Below are 15,428 nucleotides of genomic sequence, written 5' to 3' on the forward strand. Positions count from 1 at the left end.
TCTCCCTGCCCCAGCTCCCCCCACCCCCCTCGAGGACCCCCACACCCCGAACACACTTTAAGCTCCTCTCACGTCCCCGTTCTCCCCGCCGCCCCCCTCTCATCCACGCTCCTCGAGGCCGCTGACTCCCAGGACAAAGGCCTGGTGGGCGGAGGTCCCGCTCCTACCCGCAGACCGCAGCGCAGCTCCCAGCGGCCTGAGACCCTCCGCCACCTCCCACCCCGCTCTCCTTCCGCAGCGCCCCTGACCTCCACATGAATCCGCGGCCGCCCGCCCTACCGCGCCTGCGTGCTACGTCAAGACGCCCGCTCCCCATTGGTCTACGCTTCTTCGCGACATTGTGGGACTTGTAGTTTTTCTTCGCCTCTTCAGCTGTCGGGCGTGACACAATTCCCGGCGTGCTCCGCGGCGGCCCGCTTGCTGAGCAAGACCGCTTGTCATTGGCTGTTTCTCCCGCTGCCCGCTACTGCCGCCCGCTGACAGAAATGAGGTACTGCAGCCTGAGGGAGCGGGGCCGCTGAAAGTGTTGGGGGGCCGTCGAGGCCTCCAGGGCTACCCGACGTGCTCTGATGCACTCGAGGCTTCCTAGAGTTCCTCAGTGTGCTCTAGGGTGTCCTAGAGGACTTCAAAGGCACCCCACTGAACCCAAGAGTACACTAGAAGCCTCCCTAAGCTCCTCAGTGTGTTCCAGGGTGCCCTAGAGGCACCAAGGACTCTCAACATTTAATTTCTCGTGGTCTTTTTAAAGAGAGAAAAATTTTTTTACAGGAGGACCAGTCCTGTCAGCCTTCTGTCTGACTGCAGTAGCACCACCTATGTGCCAGGTGTATGAAATGGATGCTTTGAGTTCTAGTTTAGATGCTGCCTGATGCATTCTAGATGGTAAAATAGCAGAAATTTTTACTCAGGAGCTGAGCTTTTTCTTACCTCTGTTCCATTTAAGGGGAGTACCAAAGCATCAGAACAGCTGAAGAAAACCTCTGAACCCTTCTTCAAAACACGCTTCCTGAACCAGCAACAAACACAGGGCTGTGAGTGTGAAGCATTGTCCCTCACTGTGTCATCTGCTGGGATCATGCAGAAATAGTGAAGCTTCCTCCCTGGGGGAGCTCTCAGCCAGCAACCCTGAAGCCCGGCAGCCCCAGGGAGAGGATAGGGCATGACAAGCAGAGTGAATAAGGATTTGGGAGAGCGCTCACTGCTTAAGAGAGACTCTTCCCTTCGAGGCGCAATGCTGTTTTATTTAGCTGTTAGCTTTTGCTGCTGACATTGGTGAAACGGCCTTTGCGTTGTACACAGGCGGTGCTGGGTTTGTTCTGCTGGTGGAGGTCTGGGAGTCTCTTGGTCCTCACCATTGTTGCATGTACTGTACAGCCTAAAGATGCAAAGGGAAATTACTTTGTCTCTTCCGTCCCACAGCGCTGCATGATGTTCTGCTTTGTTTCCCATACGTGTGAAACGCTCGAGGAGTCATTTTGCACGATTCACACTAAGCCTACAGGAAATTACCAACCTCTTCCTCAACGATCTAAGCACAAAATAAAACAGAAACGCCACAGATCTAAACGTGTCCTGTGTGGCTCTCACGTGTGTTCCAGCTTTTTCAGGAGCTCCTTACCGAGAAGCGGTTGGGCAGCTTGGCACTGGGGTTCGAGACATGATGACACGGGCAGCAGCAGCGGCCGGGCTGAGGCTCTGTGACAGGAATGAAGCAGCCCTGAGTGGGGCTGGGGCCGGCTCTCAGCCCCTCCTTCCACCCCGGGACCGCGGGGCCGCTTTCTGCTCACCGGGCAGCAAGGCCTGCTTCGCGCCGCTATCGCCGCCGTGCCCGGTATCCATCCTGGAGCCACCCGTAGCCTGCAAAGGGCGGACGGGGCGATAAAAGCCACCCCGACGCCGCGCCTCCGGCCCCGCCCCGGCCCTCCACGCACCCGTAGAAACGCGGCCCTGCGCCGCTCCAGCGCCGCCTGTCTGCGCCTCGCCTCCCAGTGGAAGGCCGACATGGCGGCTGCACGCGTTGCCTAGCAACGGGCACTTCCTGCGCCCCGAGCGCCCACCGTCTGTGCTGATTGGCTCTGGAGCGAGCCGCTCTAGCACACCCATGTCCTCTCTATGATCAGAACGACTTCCGCTGCCTCTCGGATACGGAAGTGGCTCCGGGTATGCGGGGGGAAGTTATGGCGGACCTGGCGGCTTTAGAGGAGCTCGCCAAGCTCGAGTATTTGTCGCTGGTTTCCAAGGTCTGCACCGAGCTCGACAACCACCTGGGCATCAACGACAAGGATCTGGGTGAGCGAGGCGGGGCGGCAGCTGCGGGGGGAGGGCGGTTGTAGCCGGGCCTGGCGGCCGCAACGCCTTTAACGAAGGGTTTTTGGAACTCAGAAAAAATTAAAAAAGCCTTCTGAAGAAACACTGTGACGAAATTTGATGTGAGCTCCCAGAAAGGGAAGCCGCTGCCTTGTAGATAGATGGATCTAGCTAGACACTGCCCTCATTTAATTGACTCTGTGCTCTTTCTTTGTAGCCGAATTTGTGATCAATCTCGCCGAGAAAAACACCACGTTTGACACGTTTAAAGCTGTTCTCCAAAAGAATGGGGCTGAGTTCACTGTGAGTGAGATCTGAATGCTTTTTGTGTGTTCCTTTGACCTGAATTATCAAGGAGAGTTGTGGGGATTGGCTGCTGATTTTTTTCAACTGCACAGCTATGCAATATTCAGCTTTTCAGTTTTCTTTGCCCTGTTGTTTACCCCTCTGTTGTTCTTTGTAATAATAAACAAAAGTGATGCTATCACTTCTTAGATCTAAGCCTTCCATTTCCTTTTCAGGATTCCCTCATTAGTAACTTGCTGCGTCTCATACAGACAATGCGGCCTCCATCAAAACCATCTACGAGTAAAGGTGAGTGAAGTCTTTTCCCTTTCATCAGTTCAGCAAAAAAGAAACAAAAATAACAAAACTGTACTCTCATGTCCTTCGCAGTTTTTGTCTGTATTTATAGAGACAATATATATTTGTATTTTTACAGAGCAATATATGTTAGTATTCTAAAACCTATGAGATCTGTATTAACCTTTGTATTCGGCTGAAACTTTGTATTTAATTTCAGATTGGTTGAGCAGAAATCATTTTGACTCTTCAAAATTTTCTTGTTTGTTTGTTTTATTAATCTCCAAAGCAGAGGCTGTTGTCAAACCCAAGTCAGAAAAGGAAAGATTGAAGGAATTATTTCCAGCCCTTTGCAGGCCAGATAATCCCAACGTTAGGGTAAGGTTATGATTTCAGTTTTCTTTCAAGAGTGTGCAAAAATGCAGATTGTGGCTTTTTTGATGTCTCTGTTTACTTCAAGTTTTTCTTAGTGTTTGTATCTCCAGCCAAAGCATGAATAGGAGCAGACTGAGAAACAAAACATAAAAGAGCCCGAAGGCTGATATTATTGGATGTAGTCATCAGGAATAGCTGTTACAAACAGTTGCTTGTACAAACTTACATTTTGTAACTCAGTAATTTGGTTGGAGGTTTGGGATGAAGCTGTCTTTCACGTAGAAGCAGATTGGCTCACGATTGTGGCAAAATAAAGTAGCTTTGTTACACTTTTCATTTGTTCTTATCATATATTCTGCCTGATCTTTTTTTTTTTAAACTTGTATTTTTTCTGACTAGAAATGCATGAGATAATTTTTTCTGTAGGTGAATTATTGGTGATGGATTCTTTTCTCAGCTGGCTTATAGAGTGATTCTCTGTTCTTGTAGAATATGCTGGATGAAGATGATGTGAAAGTGGCAGCGGATGCACTTAAAGAACTTGAAGCTCTGATGCCTAGTGCAGACAGGCAAGGCAAACAGAGGAACAGTGAGCACCGGTGTGTTTTTAATTCATCTTTAAGGGAATGGATATTGGCAGTTAATATTGTCTGCTTGCTCTGTGGAATTTCAGTGTGAATATATTTCCTTTTGTTTGTTAAGGGCAAAGAAAAAGAGGAGGAGCCGAAGCCGGAGCAGGGACAGGAAACGAAGGCACAGATCTCGTTCTAGGTCTCGTTCCAGGACTTGGGATAGGAACAGGGGTAAATCCAGATACCACTCAAGGAGCAGGAGTCCAAGTAGGGACCGTAGGGATCGAGACAAGTATGTCGAGAAGAGCAGTGAGAGATGGAGAGACAAGCATGTGGACCGTCCACCGCCTGAGGAGCCTTCCATTGGAGACATTTACAATGGCAAAGTCACCAGTATAATGCAGTTTGGGTGCTTTGTGCAGCTGGAAGGTCTGAGGTATGTTATAGTAATTAGAACAAATCTGGTACTGTTCTGTCTCTGCTTTTTTCTGCTGGTGTCTCAAAGAGGTTACAGTGCTACAAAACGGTACGCTGAGTTTTGTTGCTAAAATGAAGTTCTGTTTCAGAAAATAAGGTAGACAGAGGAGAACGTGAACTGTTTTTACAAAAAAGCAGTTCATGAACATGCACAGACAACCAGTTGACAACAAAATGTTTTAATCTGGACTCTTCATGATCTGAAGGACCATCTGAGTAATCATGTTCAACGTCTCACGTGGTTCTGTTTCACCTACAGGAAGCGTTGGGAGGGCTTGGTCCACATCTCAGAGCTTCGAAGGGAAGGACGTGTTGCCAACGTTGCTGATGTTGTGAGCAAAGGTCAAAGAGTGAAGGTCAAAGTGTTATCCTTTACTGGATCCAAAACCAGCCTGAGCATGAAGGTATGGAACTGTCACATCCCACTGGATGTGGAATCCATTCTGTGGTGCTCAGTGTAGAAGTTACGGGATGCTGAGATGTTTAAAGATTACATTTCTTTTTGTTGTCTCGTTAGTGAATGCTAACCCGTAATTCTTCAAGTCAGAGATACAACTGTAACTCGTTTTTTAAGTGACCTGTTATCTCCTATTCATTTTCTGTAGTTCTGTGTGTTTCTGATGTAATGGTCTGAACAGTTGTTTTGATTTGACACTCACCTGAGCGACTGATGAAACTTCAAGCTGTTGCTGTGCTTATCTATATGCAGCGTAAGTAGAGCTGACTAATTCATCTGTCTGATGTAGGATGTTGATCAAGACACTGGGGAAGACTTGAATCCAAACCGGAGGAGAAACTTGGTTGGAGAAACCAATGAAGAAACTTCAATGAGAAACCCAGACAGACCCAGTCACCTGTCCCTGGTGAATGCCCCAGAGGTGGAGGATGATACCTTGGAACGGAAACGGCTCACCCGCATTTCAGACCCAGAGAAATGGGAAATAAAGCAGGTGTGTTTTGTCTTGAGGGGGATAGGGTGTCACTCAGTAAACCTGCTCAGTTTTGTGGTCTAAAATACAGTGCGTAGTTTAATTTGTGCTTTGACTCTAAGTACAGAGCCTGCTGCTTTCTTGTGGGGCTTTTTGGCCAGCTGTCTCATGCTTATGTTATGCAGAATAACAGAAAGACTGTTGTGAGGCTGGATGACATGGGGAGATGTGTCCAGAATGTCCTCAACGAAGGAATGGTCCTTTGTTTTGAAATCAGAACATTCCTTTATTCCTGGCTTGCAATTCTGATGGTATCATTAGAACTGAGACCTCATGGGTGCAAGCTGTGTTTGTTCATGGGGATAAATTCATGTTTTATTCATTCTCTTACCAGATGATTGCTGCCAATGTGCTTTCTAAGGAGGAGTTTCCTGACTTTGATGAGGAGACTGGGATTCTTCCTAAAGTTGATGATGAAGAAGGTAGTGTTTCTAAGTACTCTTATGGCTCTTAATTCCTTATGTTTCTGGACATGAGAAATCACATTTCTGCTGTGAAATGGATGTGAAACATATCACAGTTTTCTTAAGCATTTGGAACTCTCTATTAAAATTACCACTTGTTGAATTTAGATGAAGATCTCGAGATTGAGTTAGTTGAAGAGGAACCACCATTCCTTCGAGGTCATACTAAACAGAGCATGGATATGAGTCCTATAAAAATAGTAAAGGTAAGAAGAGATTTTTAGGGTTAAAGACAGGATGCTTTATTTAATTGATTTAATTGGGAGCACTTGAAATTTTAATGTTTTTTTTTTCTTGCTTTTCAGAATCCAGATGGCTCGTTGTCCCAGGCTGCAATGATGCAGAGTGCTTTAGCTAAAGAAAGAAGGGAACTTAAACAAGCCCAAAGAGAAGCAGAGATGGATTCTATCCCCATGGGACTCAACACACATTGGGTGGATCCTCTCCCTGATGGTATGCCTGCACACATCTAAATGTGAACTGTGCATTTTTTTGTGGCAGCTGAGGATGCATTACTAAATAACAAGATGGAAGGTGAAACAATTTTATTTTGCTTTTAGGCTGGAAATTAATGTAATAGAGGGGGGGTATTTATATAGGAACTTTGAAAATGCATAAATGCACAAGAAAAATATAGAAGGTGTGGATGATGGAGTGATAGAAGCAGGATTATTGGGATCTGTGCTGCGTGAACTTAAATGTGGTAATGAAATTGATTCTTTTCTAGTGGATGGAAGACAAATAGCTGCAAATATGCGAGGTATTGGGATGATGCCCAATGATATCCCAGAGTGGAAGAAACATGCATTTGGTGGCAACAAAGCCTCTTATGGTAAGAAGACACAGCTTTCTATCATTGAGCAGAGAGAGAGTCTCCCAATCTTCAGACTGAAGGAGCAGCTGATACAAGTAAGACTCTTGAAATTATGTTTGAACCAGCAGTAGTTTAATACAAATGTTGTTTTAGCTTGTTAGTAGGTGAATAACCACTTGATAAGAGCATAGCTATAGCTCAGAGTAATTATTTTTACTTACAAATATGTATGTTAGTAAATCAAAATTAAATCTAGAATCACGTGGCCAAAGAGATTTGTCAGCTGTGTGGTTGAGAAGTTTGCAGACTCTTTCAGTAAGGGTACATCCCTTTTGGTCTGGGTCAGCTGGAGCAAGAGAAGTAGGTTTTCAGTTAGTCCTAACCATACTACATCTGTTTTTGCTTCTTCTCATTTTTGAAACTGTGAATATATGTATTTTTAATGATCTGTTTTAGGCTGTGCACGACAACCAGATTCTGATTGTTATTGGAGAGACAGGATCTGGGAAAACGACACAGATTACTCAGTACCTGGCTGAGGCAGGGTACACATCAAGAGGGAAGATTGGATGCACTCAGCCTCGCAGAGTGGCTGCAATGTCTGTTGCCAAGAGAGTGTCAGAAGAATTCGGTTGCTGTTTGGGACAAGAGGTGAATTTCAGAGTTGAATGATGTACCAGAATAATCGTGAAGAAAAGCAGAAGAAATCAATAGTGGAGCTGTTCTGTTGGGTTTTTTTTGCTAATGTACATGTGTGTGTTCCCTTGTAAGCTGGAAATTTGGCTGGCAGAATAATCAAACTAGGAACTAATGGTGTTAATTATCACATGCTTTGGCAGGGGGTTGGACACGATGATCTCTGGAGGTCCCTTCCAACCCCTACAATTCTGTGATTCTGTGATTAATTCTCTCTTTTGGGTGCAGATGCAGTTTCAGTGTAAAAATGGTGTGTTTTCTATTCAACTCTTCCTTTTAGGTTGGCTACACCATTCGATTTGAAGACTGCACTAGCCCTGAAACTGTCATCAAGTACATGACAGATGGGATGTTGCTGAGAGAGTGCTTGATAGACCCTGATCTGACCCAGTATGCCATTATTATGCTGGATGAAGCCCACGAGAGGACAATTCACACAGATGTGCTCTTTGGACTCCTGAAGAAGGTAATGTCATATCTGATTTCTATTGCTCTGATGTCCCCTGTGTGCTGTGCACAGGTAGGAGCCCACTGGGAAAGGCAAGGCCACGCAGGTCAAGTTCATTTCAGTACTGAGTTTCTTAAGAAGCAAAGCTATGTTCCTGATAATTTGTAGTCCACGTTTTTCTCTGTGTGAAGATGAAGCAAGCAAAATTCAACAGAAACAAAAAGCTTTAGCTTTCCAAAGTGCTTTTAATGTTGGGTGAGCAGAGGAATGCTGTTGCGTTGCTCTTCCTTCTCTGCCCAAAGCTTTCTGTGATGGGTGCTGCTAAGGAAGGTTTGAAATGTGACCTCAGTGGCTCATAATTTAAAATTCCCAGTGCTGGATCGAGTCACCCAATTATTTGGCAAATGACCTGAGACAGCTGGTCACGTTTCTTTCTTAAATACTAAATATTTCTTTGACTGAAGTCAATTGCCGTGTTTTAGTCATCCCAAAGACAATAAATGACCTGAGAACTTTCTTTCCTGCCACAGACAGTGCAGAAAAGGCAGGATATGAAGCTGATAGTGACGTCGGCAACGCTGGATGCTGTCAAGTTCTCTCAGTATTTCTATGAGGCTCCAATCTTCACAATTCCTGGCAGAACGTACCCAGTCGAAATTCTGTACACAAAAGAGCCAGAGACAGATTATTTGGATGCTAGTCTGATTACAGTAATGCAGATCCACTTAACTGAACCTCCAGGTGAGTGGAGAGTCATGATACGTGGATGGTGAGTCTGGGTGATAGGTAACTGGGGGACTGTAAGCTATGAGCAGTACCTTTCTTACTCATGGAATGTAGTTGGTAACAGGAGCAGAACAGAGCCCTTGGCACTGCTGTCTGTAGTTTGCAAATACAGTCAATAAAATGCTAAAGATGCTGGGTGAAAGGCAAAGTGAATTGCTTCTGGCTGAAGGGCCAACAAAAGTGGGGCTCTCTGCTTCAAATGGAAAGGTGTTACATGGAAACCTGGTCATACAGGAGCTGTACTAAGCATAGTTGATCCTATGCATATTTCACTTCCTTTGTAGGTGATATTTTGGTGTTTCTAACTGGCCAGGAGGAGATTGACACAGCCTGTGAGATCCTTTATGAAAGGATGAAATCTCTGGGACCTGATGTTCCAGAGCTGATTATCCTCCCAGTATATTCAGCCTTACCCAGTGAAATGCAAACCAGGATCTTCGACCCAGCTCCACCAGGAAGCAGAAAGGTAATTTCAGCTAAGTGTGGCTTCATTTTCTCCTGGTGTATTTTAATAGTTGGGTATTTAACAGTGCTGATCACACTTCTTTTAGCGTTTCCCATCCTTGCAGTTACTATTTCAAACAAAGGGAAGTACTTTTGGAGAAAAGGTGGCTCTTCCATAGCATGGAGAATGTTTTTGGTTGCATGTATGCCTATAGAAAGTGGTGACTGAAGCAAGCTGTTGTTTGTAGGTTGTTATTGCCACTAACATTGCTGAGACGTCGCTCACCATTGATGGAATATATTATGTAGTCGATCCTGGCTTTGTGAAGCAGAAGGTGTACAACTCCAAGACTGGGATTGACCAGCTGGTTGTTACACCAATCTCACAGGTAGGCATTCTGTACTCAGTGCTCTTATTTCCTGCTGTTAACATGCATTTAAATGGTGTGGGATCCAAGCACAAAGTAAAGCAATGATAAAACTGCATTTTTGAAAACTCCTTGAGATTCTTTGTGGCCATGCTAAGGAAAATCATAGAATCATAGCATCACCAAGGTTGGAAAAGACCTAAAAGATCATCCAGTCCAACCATTCACCTGTTCCCAATAGCTCCCACTAAACCATGTAATGTAACTTTCCTGGGATGTGTTGGAAATCTTTTTTTCTCTATCACAACAAATAAAATGGTGAATGATTATTTTATGTCACGTTTTTTAATGGTACCTGTTTACACCTGTTCACTGCCATGCCTTTTTTTTGCCTTTAGGCTCAAGCAAAGCAGCGAGCAGGAAGAGCTGGGAGAACAGGACCTGGGAAATGCTATAGGCTGTACACAGAGCGTGCTTATCGAGATGAAATGCTAACAACCAACGTGCCTGAAATCCAGAGAACAAATTTAGCCAGTACAGTGCTCTCCCTGAAGGTGGGTATTCCTCTGGCTTTCAGCAAGTCAGCCTGATCATAAACTTGTCAGTGGATTAGGCTCTGCCTCAAGCCTTTCCATGCGGGTTCAGTCAGTTGATGATTTGTTTTGATGCTTATGTATCTCTGGCTGGAGTTTGGTGTCTTCCTTCTCCTCTGTGTTTTAACTTGCCTCTCCACTCCCTCTGCTCAGGCAATGGGCATCAATGATCTGCTGTCCTTTGACTTTATGGATGCTCCCCCAATGGAAACTCTCATCACTGCCATGGAGCAGCTGTACACTCTGGGAGCTCTGGATGATGAGGGATTACTGACTCGACTTGGGCGCAGGGTAGGCTAAATAAAACACTTCTTGGTGCTGTCTGGATTGCCATTCAGAGGGTGGCATGGAGCAGTTGTTTTGTATTTTCTGCTTTTTAAGGATCAGCTGTTATTTTTGCTTATTCGTAAGGTTACTTACATGAATATCTGAAATAATCTCCTCTAAGTGTTGAGATTTCCTTGCGAGTTTGTGTATAGACAAATAATTTAATGTTGAATATAATTATCCTGGATAATACACACAGTTTTGATGAGAAAGCATAGGAGAAAGAGCTTTTCTCTATTCCACTGAGAGAACTCAAGGTTTTTTGAGGCTTTTCAGGGTACTCTGAAACAATTCTTTTGCAGATGGCAGAATTCCCCTTGGAACCCATGTTGTGTAAAATGTTGATCATGTCTGTACATCTGGGATGCAGCGAGGAAATGCTGACAATAGTCTCCATGCTGTCTGTTCAGAATGTGTTCTACAGGCCAAAGGTAAGGAATGCTGCTGAGAGGAAGCACTGTTACAACATGAGTGTGTTTTGTGTTGACTGCCTTAGGTCTTAGGAAGTGAGCATATCTGCCAAAACAAACCTGTTGGTTCATGCATTGCATATCTGCCACCTTTTTTGGACACTCTGTAGCTGGGGGGATGCTAGTAGTTTCTTTGCAGGTGGGAAGATGGAAGCTGCAAGTCTTTTTCTTTCCCCAGTAAATACGTATAATCCTAAACCAAGTCAGCTTTAGCTGTGCAGGTCAGAATGGCTTTGTCATTTTCATGTATATGGAATGTATTTCTTCAGGACAAACCACTGATGATTGCTTTTAAGTCAGCAAGCAGCAGGCTGTGCTGTGGTAGGATTCCTTTGCGTCAGACTGCTCTTGAAACCATTGGTCCTTTGTTAGGATGGCCTGCTGCAACTTAGACCAAAATTGAAGTTAACAGACTATGTAATACAGTGTCTAATTAATGACTTATGAGCAGATTGGACAAGTGGGGAGGGGTTGGAAGAGCAGCAGGGTCAAAGCTTCAGTAGCTCTGGTTAGATGTAAGTGATGGATGCATTCTTTATGCGTTAGGATAAACAAGCACTTGCTGATCAGAAGAAAGCCAAGTTCCATCAGACAGAAGGTGACCACCTCACCCTGCTGGCTGTGTACAATTCCTGGAAGAACAACAAGTTTTCCAATCCTTGGTGCTATGAAAACTTTATCCAAGCCCGCTCCTTACGCAGGGCGCAGGACATCCGCAAGCAGATGTTGGGCATTATGGACAGGTGAGCATCTCCAGAGGAACTTTGTGCTGTTCTTATACTACAGGAACTGAATAAAACGTATTAATCTGATGATAGTGGCTCCACTTGCCTATGGAGAACTCGGATTTATTTATTTTTTTTCTTTTTTCTCCCTCTCTCTTTTCTGGCAGGCACAAACTGGATGTGGTGTCCTGTGGCAAGGCAACAGTTCGAGTCCAGAAGGCCATTTGCAGTGGTTTCTTCCGAAATGCAGCAAAGAAGGATCCTCAGGAGGGCTATCGAACGCTCATCGATCAGCAAGTTGTCTATATTCACCCATCCAGTGCTCTCTTCAACAGGCAGCCAGAATGGTGAGCTGTCGTGGTTTTATGGTTTTTTGTTGTCTACTTGATGTAAGGAAAGGGATATCATGTAATTTCCTATTTCACTTCAAACTCCACAACTGAAAAGCCTGTCACATGCACTATTTGTAGTACACAGATGAAGGTGGAGGCTTCTGCTTTCTGCAGTGAGTGGAGTAAGAGAAGTTTCAAATCTGCTTTTGGCTCTTTCTGCTGCTGGAATTTGTGCCTCTGCAGACACGAGACTTTCGTTTAGAACCAAAGCTGGGACTGAATGAGTGGCAGTTCTGTGTTTGTGTTTTGTGGGATTGAGATTTGTGGAATGGTGAGAGAGAGAATGAGTCCTTTTGGGCTGAATGGAACTTTCTATGCTGAAGAGGTAGGAGAGGAAAGAGAAGATAGTTCTTCTGGAGGGTTCTTTTGGAGTGTTCTGCTGAACAGGGGAAGAATCAGAGATAAAGTGCAGCCCTTGACATGCCTCTTTTTTAATTTCTTTTTCCTTGGAGATCTCAATATCCCAACTTGCTGCCTCTTTCTCCTGCAAGAAAGATATTGAGGCCCTGGAACGTGTTCAAAGGAGGGCAACTAAGCTGGTGAGGGGTCTGGAACACAGGCCATATGAGGAGAGGCTGAAGGAGCTGGGAATGTTCAGCCTGGAGAAGAGGAGCTCAGGGGAGACCTCATTGCTCTCTATAACTTCCTGAAGGGAGGTTGTAGTGAGCTGGGGGTCGGCCTCTTCTCTCGTGTCATTAGTGATAGGAGCAGGGGGAATGGCTTCAAGCTACAGCAGAGGAGATTCAGGCTGGACATGAGGAAGTATTACTTTTCAGAAAGGGTGGTCAGGCACTGGAATGGATGCCCAGGGAGGTGGTGGAGTCACCGATCCTGGGGTGTTCAAGGAAAGGCTGGATGTTGTGTTGAGGGACATGGTTTAGTGGGAGCTATTGGGAATAGGTGAACGGTTGGACTGGATGAGCTTTGAGGTCTTTTCCAACCTTGGTGATTCTATGATTCTGGAGGGTTCTTTTGGAGTGTTCTGCTGAAGAGGGGAAGAATCAGAGTGAATCAGAGGGAAGAATCAGCCCTTGACGTGCCTCTTTTGTATTTCTTTTTCCTTGGAGATACCAATATCCCACCTTGCTGCCTCTCTTCACAGGGTGGTGTATCACGAACTGGTGCTGACCACCAAGGAATACATGCGTGAAGTGACAACCATTGATCCCCGCTGGCTGGTGGAATTTGCACCAGCATTCTTCAAGGTTTCGGATCCAACCAAACTGAGCAAACAGAAGAAGCAGCAGAGGCTGGAACCTCTGTACAACCGCTACGAGGAGCCCAACGCCTGGAGAATATCGCGCGCGTTCCGACGCCGATAAGCACCCTGCCCTCCTCCCACAGACTGCTTTTCTGGGTGATTTTTGGGCTGTTGTGTCCAAAAGCAAATCTAAAAGCAAGTGTCCTTTCTTTTAGAACGCTTGCAATTGGAGTTTACTTACAAAGTTGACAGAAAAGAGGTGTTTTCAGAGAAAAAGCACAAGGGGGCGGCGCTTGCTTTTGTCAGCTGCTCTTCACGTTTCTACAGCAGTGTGACAAAGGTCCTCTGTATTGCATCCCTTCAGAAACGGCCCTTGAAACACTTTGAGTCATTCCCCTTTTTTCTTTTTAGAGATGAGACCTTGAGGCTCAGAAATCTGAGCAGGACAACAACAATAAAAAGGCAGTGGTTAAGAAATAGCTGCTAACCAACCCGACTGTTTGGAATGGCCAGGTTTATTTCTTTACTCTGCAAAGGGGCTTCTTTCAACTTACACTCTCAGACAGTGGCTGTTTTGAGGGAGCTGCTTATTCTGCATTTTTCCTGTTCACTTTAACTATTCCTTCTGCAATGAGCTGTTTAGTATCTATGGCTTTGGAATAATGCAGGAAAGATCCATTGAAACTCAGCTAGAATGTCTGTTATACTTGGATAATGGCACAGGTCAGACTGCAAGTCTTATCCTTCCTCACCATCTCCTATGTGCTGAAGGCTAGTATATCAAATGGTAATTAACCACATCCACTCTGTAGCACGGCTCTGTCTATGAGCATAAGTGGTTGCAGATGTTTGGACTTTCTCTACAATGTGTCATGTGTTTTATTTCCACTTCCAGTGCTTGGTGACATCACAACCGTTGGTTTTTCAAGAGAATATTCTCTTACAGCTGAAATGTCTGTAAAACACAGTGTAACAGTTCCCTGTTTGAGAGCAGATCTGACTGCCCTGTGTGCACTGTGTCATGCTGGAGGTATCTGGAAATTGTTGGTTTTTTTTTTCTGTTGCAAACAGATGAAACTTATTTGGTGCCATAGATGGAGATGTCCAACTTTTTTGTTTGCTAAAGCTGTTTAAGTGAGTAGAAAGAACTTGGCTGGTTGTTCTCTATCTAGCTACCAAGAAATATGCTTCAATCTGCAAAGGAGATATGTGTATTTATGTACAAAAGTGGACAGGGATGTTGTATATTCTGTTTTATTATGTTATATAAATACCCTGAGCTCTTCCCTGCTGTTACGTCTTTACAGAGCTAAATAGAATTAGAAACTTTGTATGTTTGGAGGCTGTTTATTTTCCTTGTGTCTCTGTGCAGATACAGTTGTCCTATTGAATCCTCTTCTGAGCCATTTCCCTTCTGCCTGCTGGCAGAGAACAAGCTTAGCAGTGAATTAGCTACAAGTAAAGGGGGAAAGGAGACAGGGAGTGAATGACTGGGCACGATTAAAGTGAAGGGTTGCAATGAGAGCCATTCCCCAATGGTTGGCAGGCGGGCTGTTATTTGCCTCCTATTTGTGCTAGTGAGCTGCATCAAGCTGTGGTTGGCTTATATATATATATGTGTATGTTTTTATATCTTATTTTTGCCTGTCTTATTTCTTCCTGAAAGCCCAACCTTTTGCCCTTCATACAAGAAAGATGAATGTGATTTTTACAGCCCCCCTCACACGTGCTCCATCTGCTATAGTAACTGCTTTAGCCTCATTAATGGGCTTGTTACCAGAGCCAGTGTGACAGCAAAGTGCTCCTTCTACAACAGGGGCTTTGTTTGTAGTAATCCAGTTTCCATGAGCTTTCTGTGACAATTGCAGAGGGCTGTGATGTCGAGCCATTAGCACTTGTGTGGAATTTTTCATTTATGAATGTATTGTTCTCTTCAAGCCAGCTGGGAATACAGTGAGCCCCCATTTTTAGCCCACGTGCTTTGCGTGTGCATTTTCTGTCACCTGCATAAATCCTTGGGCTGGTGGCTCTGTGCTGCAGGTGCTGGAGCTGCATTGGTTGTGCTGCTTGGTCTGGGCTGAAAATGGTGCTGCTGCTCGTGGAGCTGCTTGGCCAGCAGTCTGTGTTCAGGAGGGAAAGGAGGGAATCCTTGAGTGCAGAAAAGTTTCTCTTTTTGAAACAGTTCCCTTTGGCCAGAATAGAAGCAAAGAGGTGGAAATGAATTGGATCCTGGTGGCTCCTGGCTATTTTGGAAGCATTGCCATTCATTTCTGCTAACAAGATCTGTCAGTACCTGAAAACTCTGCTGATGCAAATCCATTGTCAGACTGGTGCACCTGAGCAGAGCCAGCAAGGGGAGGAGGAGCTGCTGGGTGATGCAGGTGCTACTGAGCAGTGC

At 45.1% G+C, this 15,428-nt stretch overlaps 2 protein-coding genes across 4 annotated transcripts in view; one reads left to right on the top strand and one right to left on the bottom strand.

Moving 5' to 3' along the window:
- PHB (prohibitin) overlaps window positions 1-345 on the bottom strand; it is a 4,121-nt gene extending 3,776 nt beyond the window's left edge. Inside the window, exon 1 of one of the 2 annotated variants that reach the window (XM_042836510.1) lies at window positions 249-345. The gene's annotated coding sequence lies outside the window, so the exon portion shown is untranslated. Of the gene's footprint in view, window positions 1-167 lie in introns of both variants that reach the window. The other variant, XM_042836511.1, reaches the window with a different exon arrangement.
- A 1,780-nt stretch (window positions 346-2,125) lies between these two features.
- On the top strand, window positions 2,126-14,363 carry DHX8 (DEAH-box helicase 8). 2 transcript variants are annotated; one of them, XM_042836515.1, is made up of 23 exons: window positions 2,126-2,289; window positions 2,525-2,610; window positions 2,829-2,901; window positions 3,179-3,267; window positions 3,754-3,863; window positions 3,967-4,272; window positions 4,573-4,717; window positions 5,060-5,263; window positions 5,637-5,724; window positions 5,875-5,972; window positions 6,072-6,219; window positions 6,494-6,675; window positions 7,037-7,231; window positions 7,557-7,742; window positions 8,255-8,465; window positions 8,795-8,976; window positions 9,203-9,343; window positions 9,721-9,876; window positions 10,069-10,206; window positions 10,545-10,673; window positions 11,259-11,455; window positions 11,605-11,784; window positions 12,932-14,363. In XM_042836515.1, exons 1-23 carry the CDS (start codon window positions 2,163-2,165, stop codon window positions 13,149-13,151), a joined length of 3,591 nt encoding a protein of 1,196 aa, XP_042692449.1. In that variant the 5' UTR covers window positions 2,126-2,162; the 3' UTR covers window positions 13,152-14,363. The 2 variants fall into 2 exon arrangements, with proteins under 2 accessions (XP_042692449.1, XP_042692450.1); XM_042836516.1 differs by having other exon boundaries at window positions 3,182-3,267.
- Window positions 14,364-15,428: the final 1,065 nt, after the last annotated feature.

Source organism: Centrocercus urophasianus, unplaced genomic scaffold (genome assembly GCF_019232065.1).
Source record: "Centrocercus urophasianus isolate 14NV4802_14NV808 unplaced genomic scaffold, USGS_Curo_1.0 seq_61, whole genome shotgun sequence".
Taxonomy (NCBI): Eukaryota; Metazoa; Chordata; class Aves; order Galliformes; family Phasianidae; genus Centrocercus; species Centrocercus urophasianus.

What these genes read in the sequence shown, in the direction of transcription:
- DHX8 (XM_042836515.1), top strand. Translation starts at nt 2,163, where the DNA reads ATGCGGGGGGAAGTTATGGCGGACCTGGCGGCTTTAGAGGAGCTCGCC. An exon ending in AAAACCATCTACGAGTAAAG is followed by an intron (nt 2,902 to 3,178) that starts GTGAGTGAAGTC and finishes TAATCTCCAAAG; the next exon opens with CAGAGGCTGTTGTCAAACCC. An exon ending in ATGTTGGGCATTATGGACAG is followed by an intron (nt 11,456 to 11,604) that starts GTGAGCATCTCC and finishes CTTTTCTGGCAG; the next exon opens with GCACAAACTGGATGTGGTGT.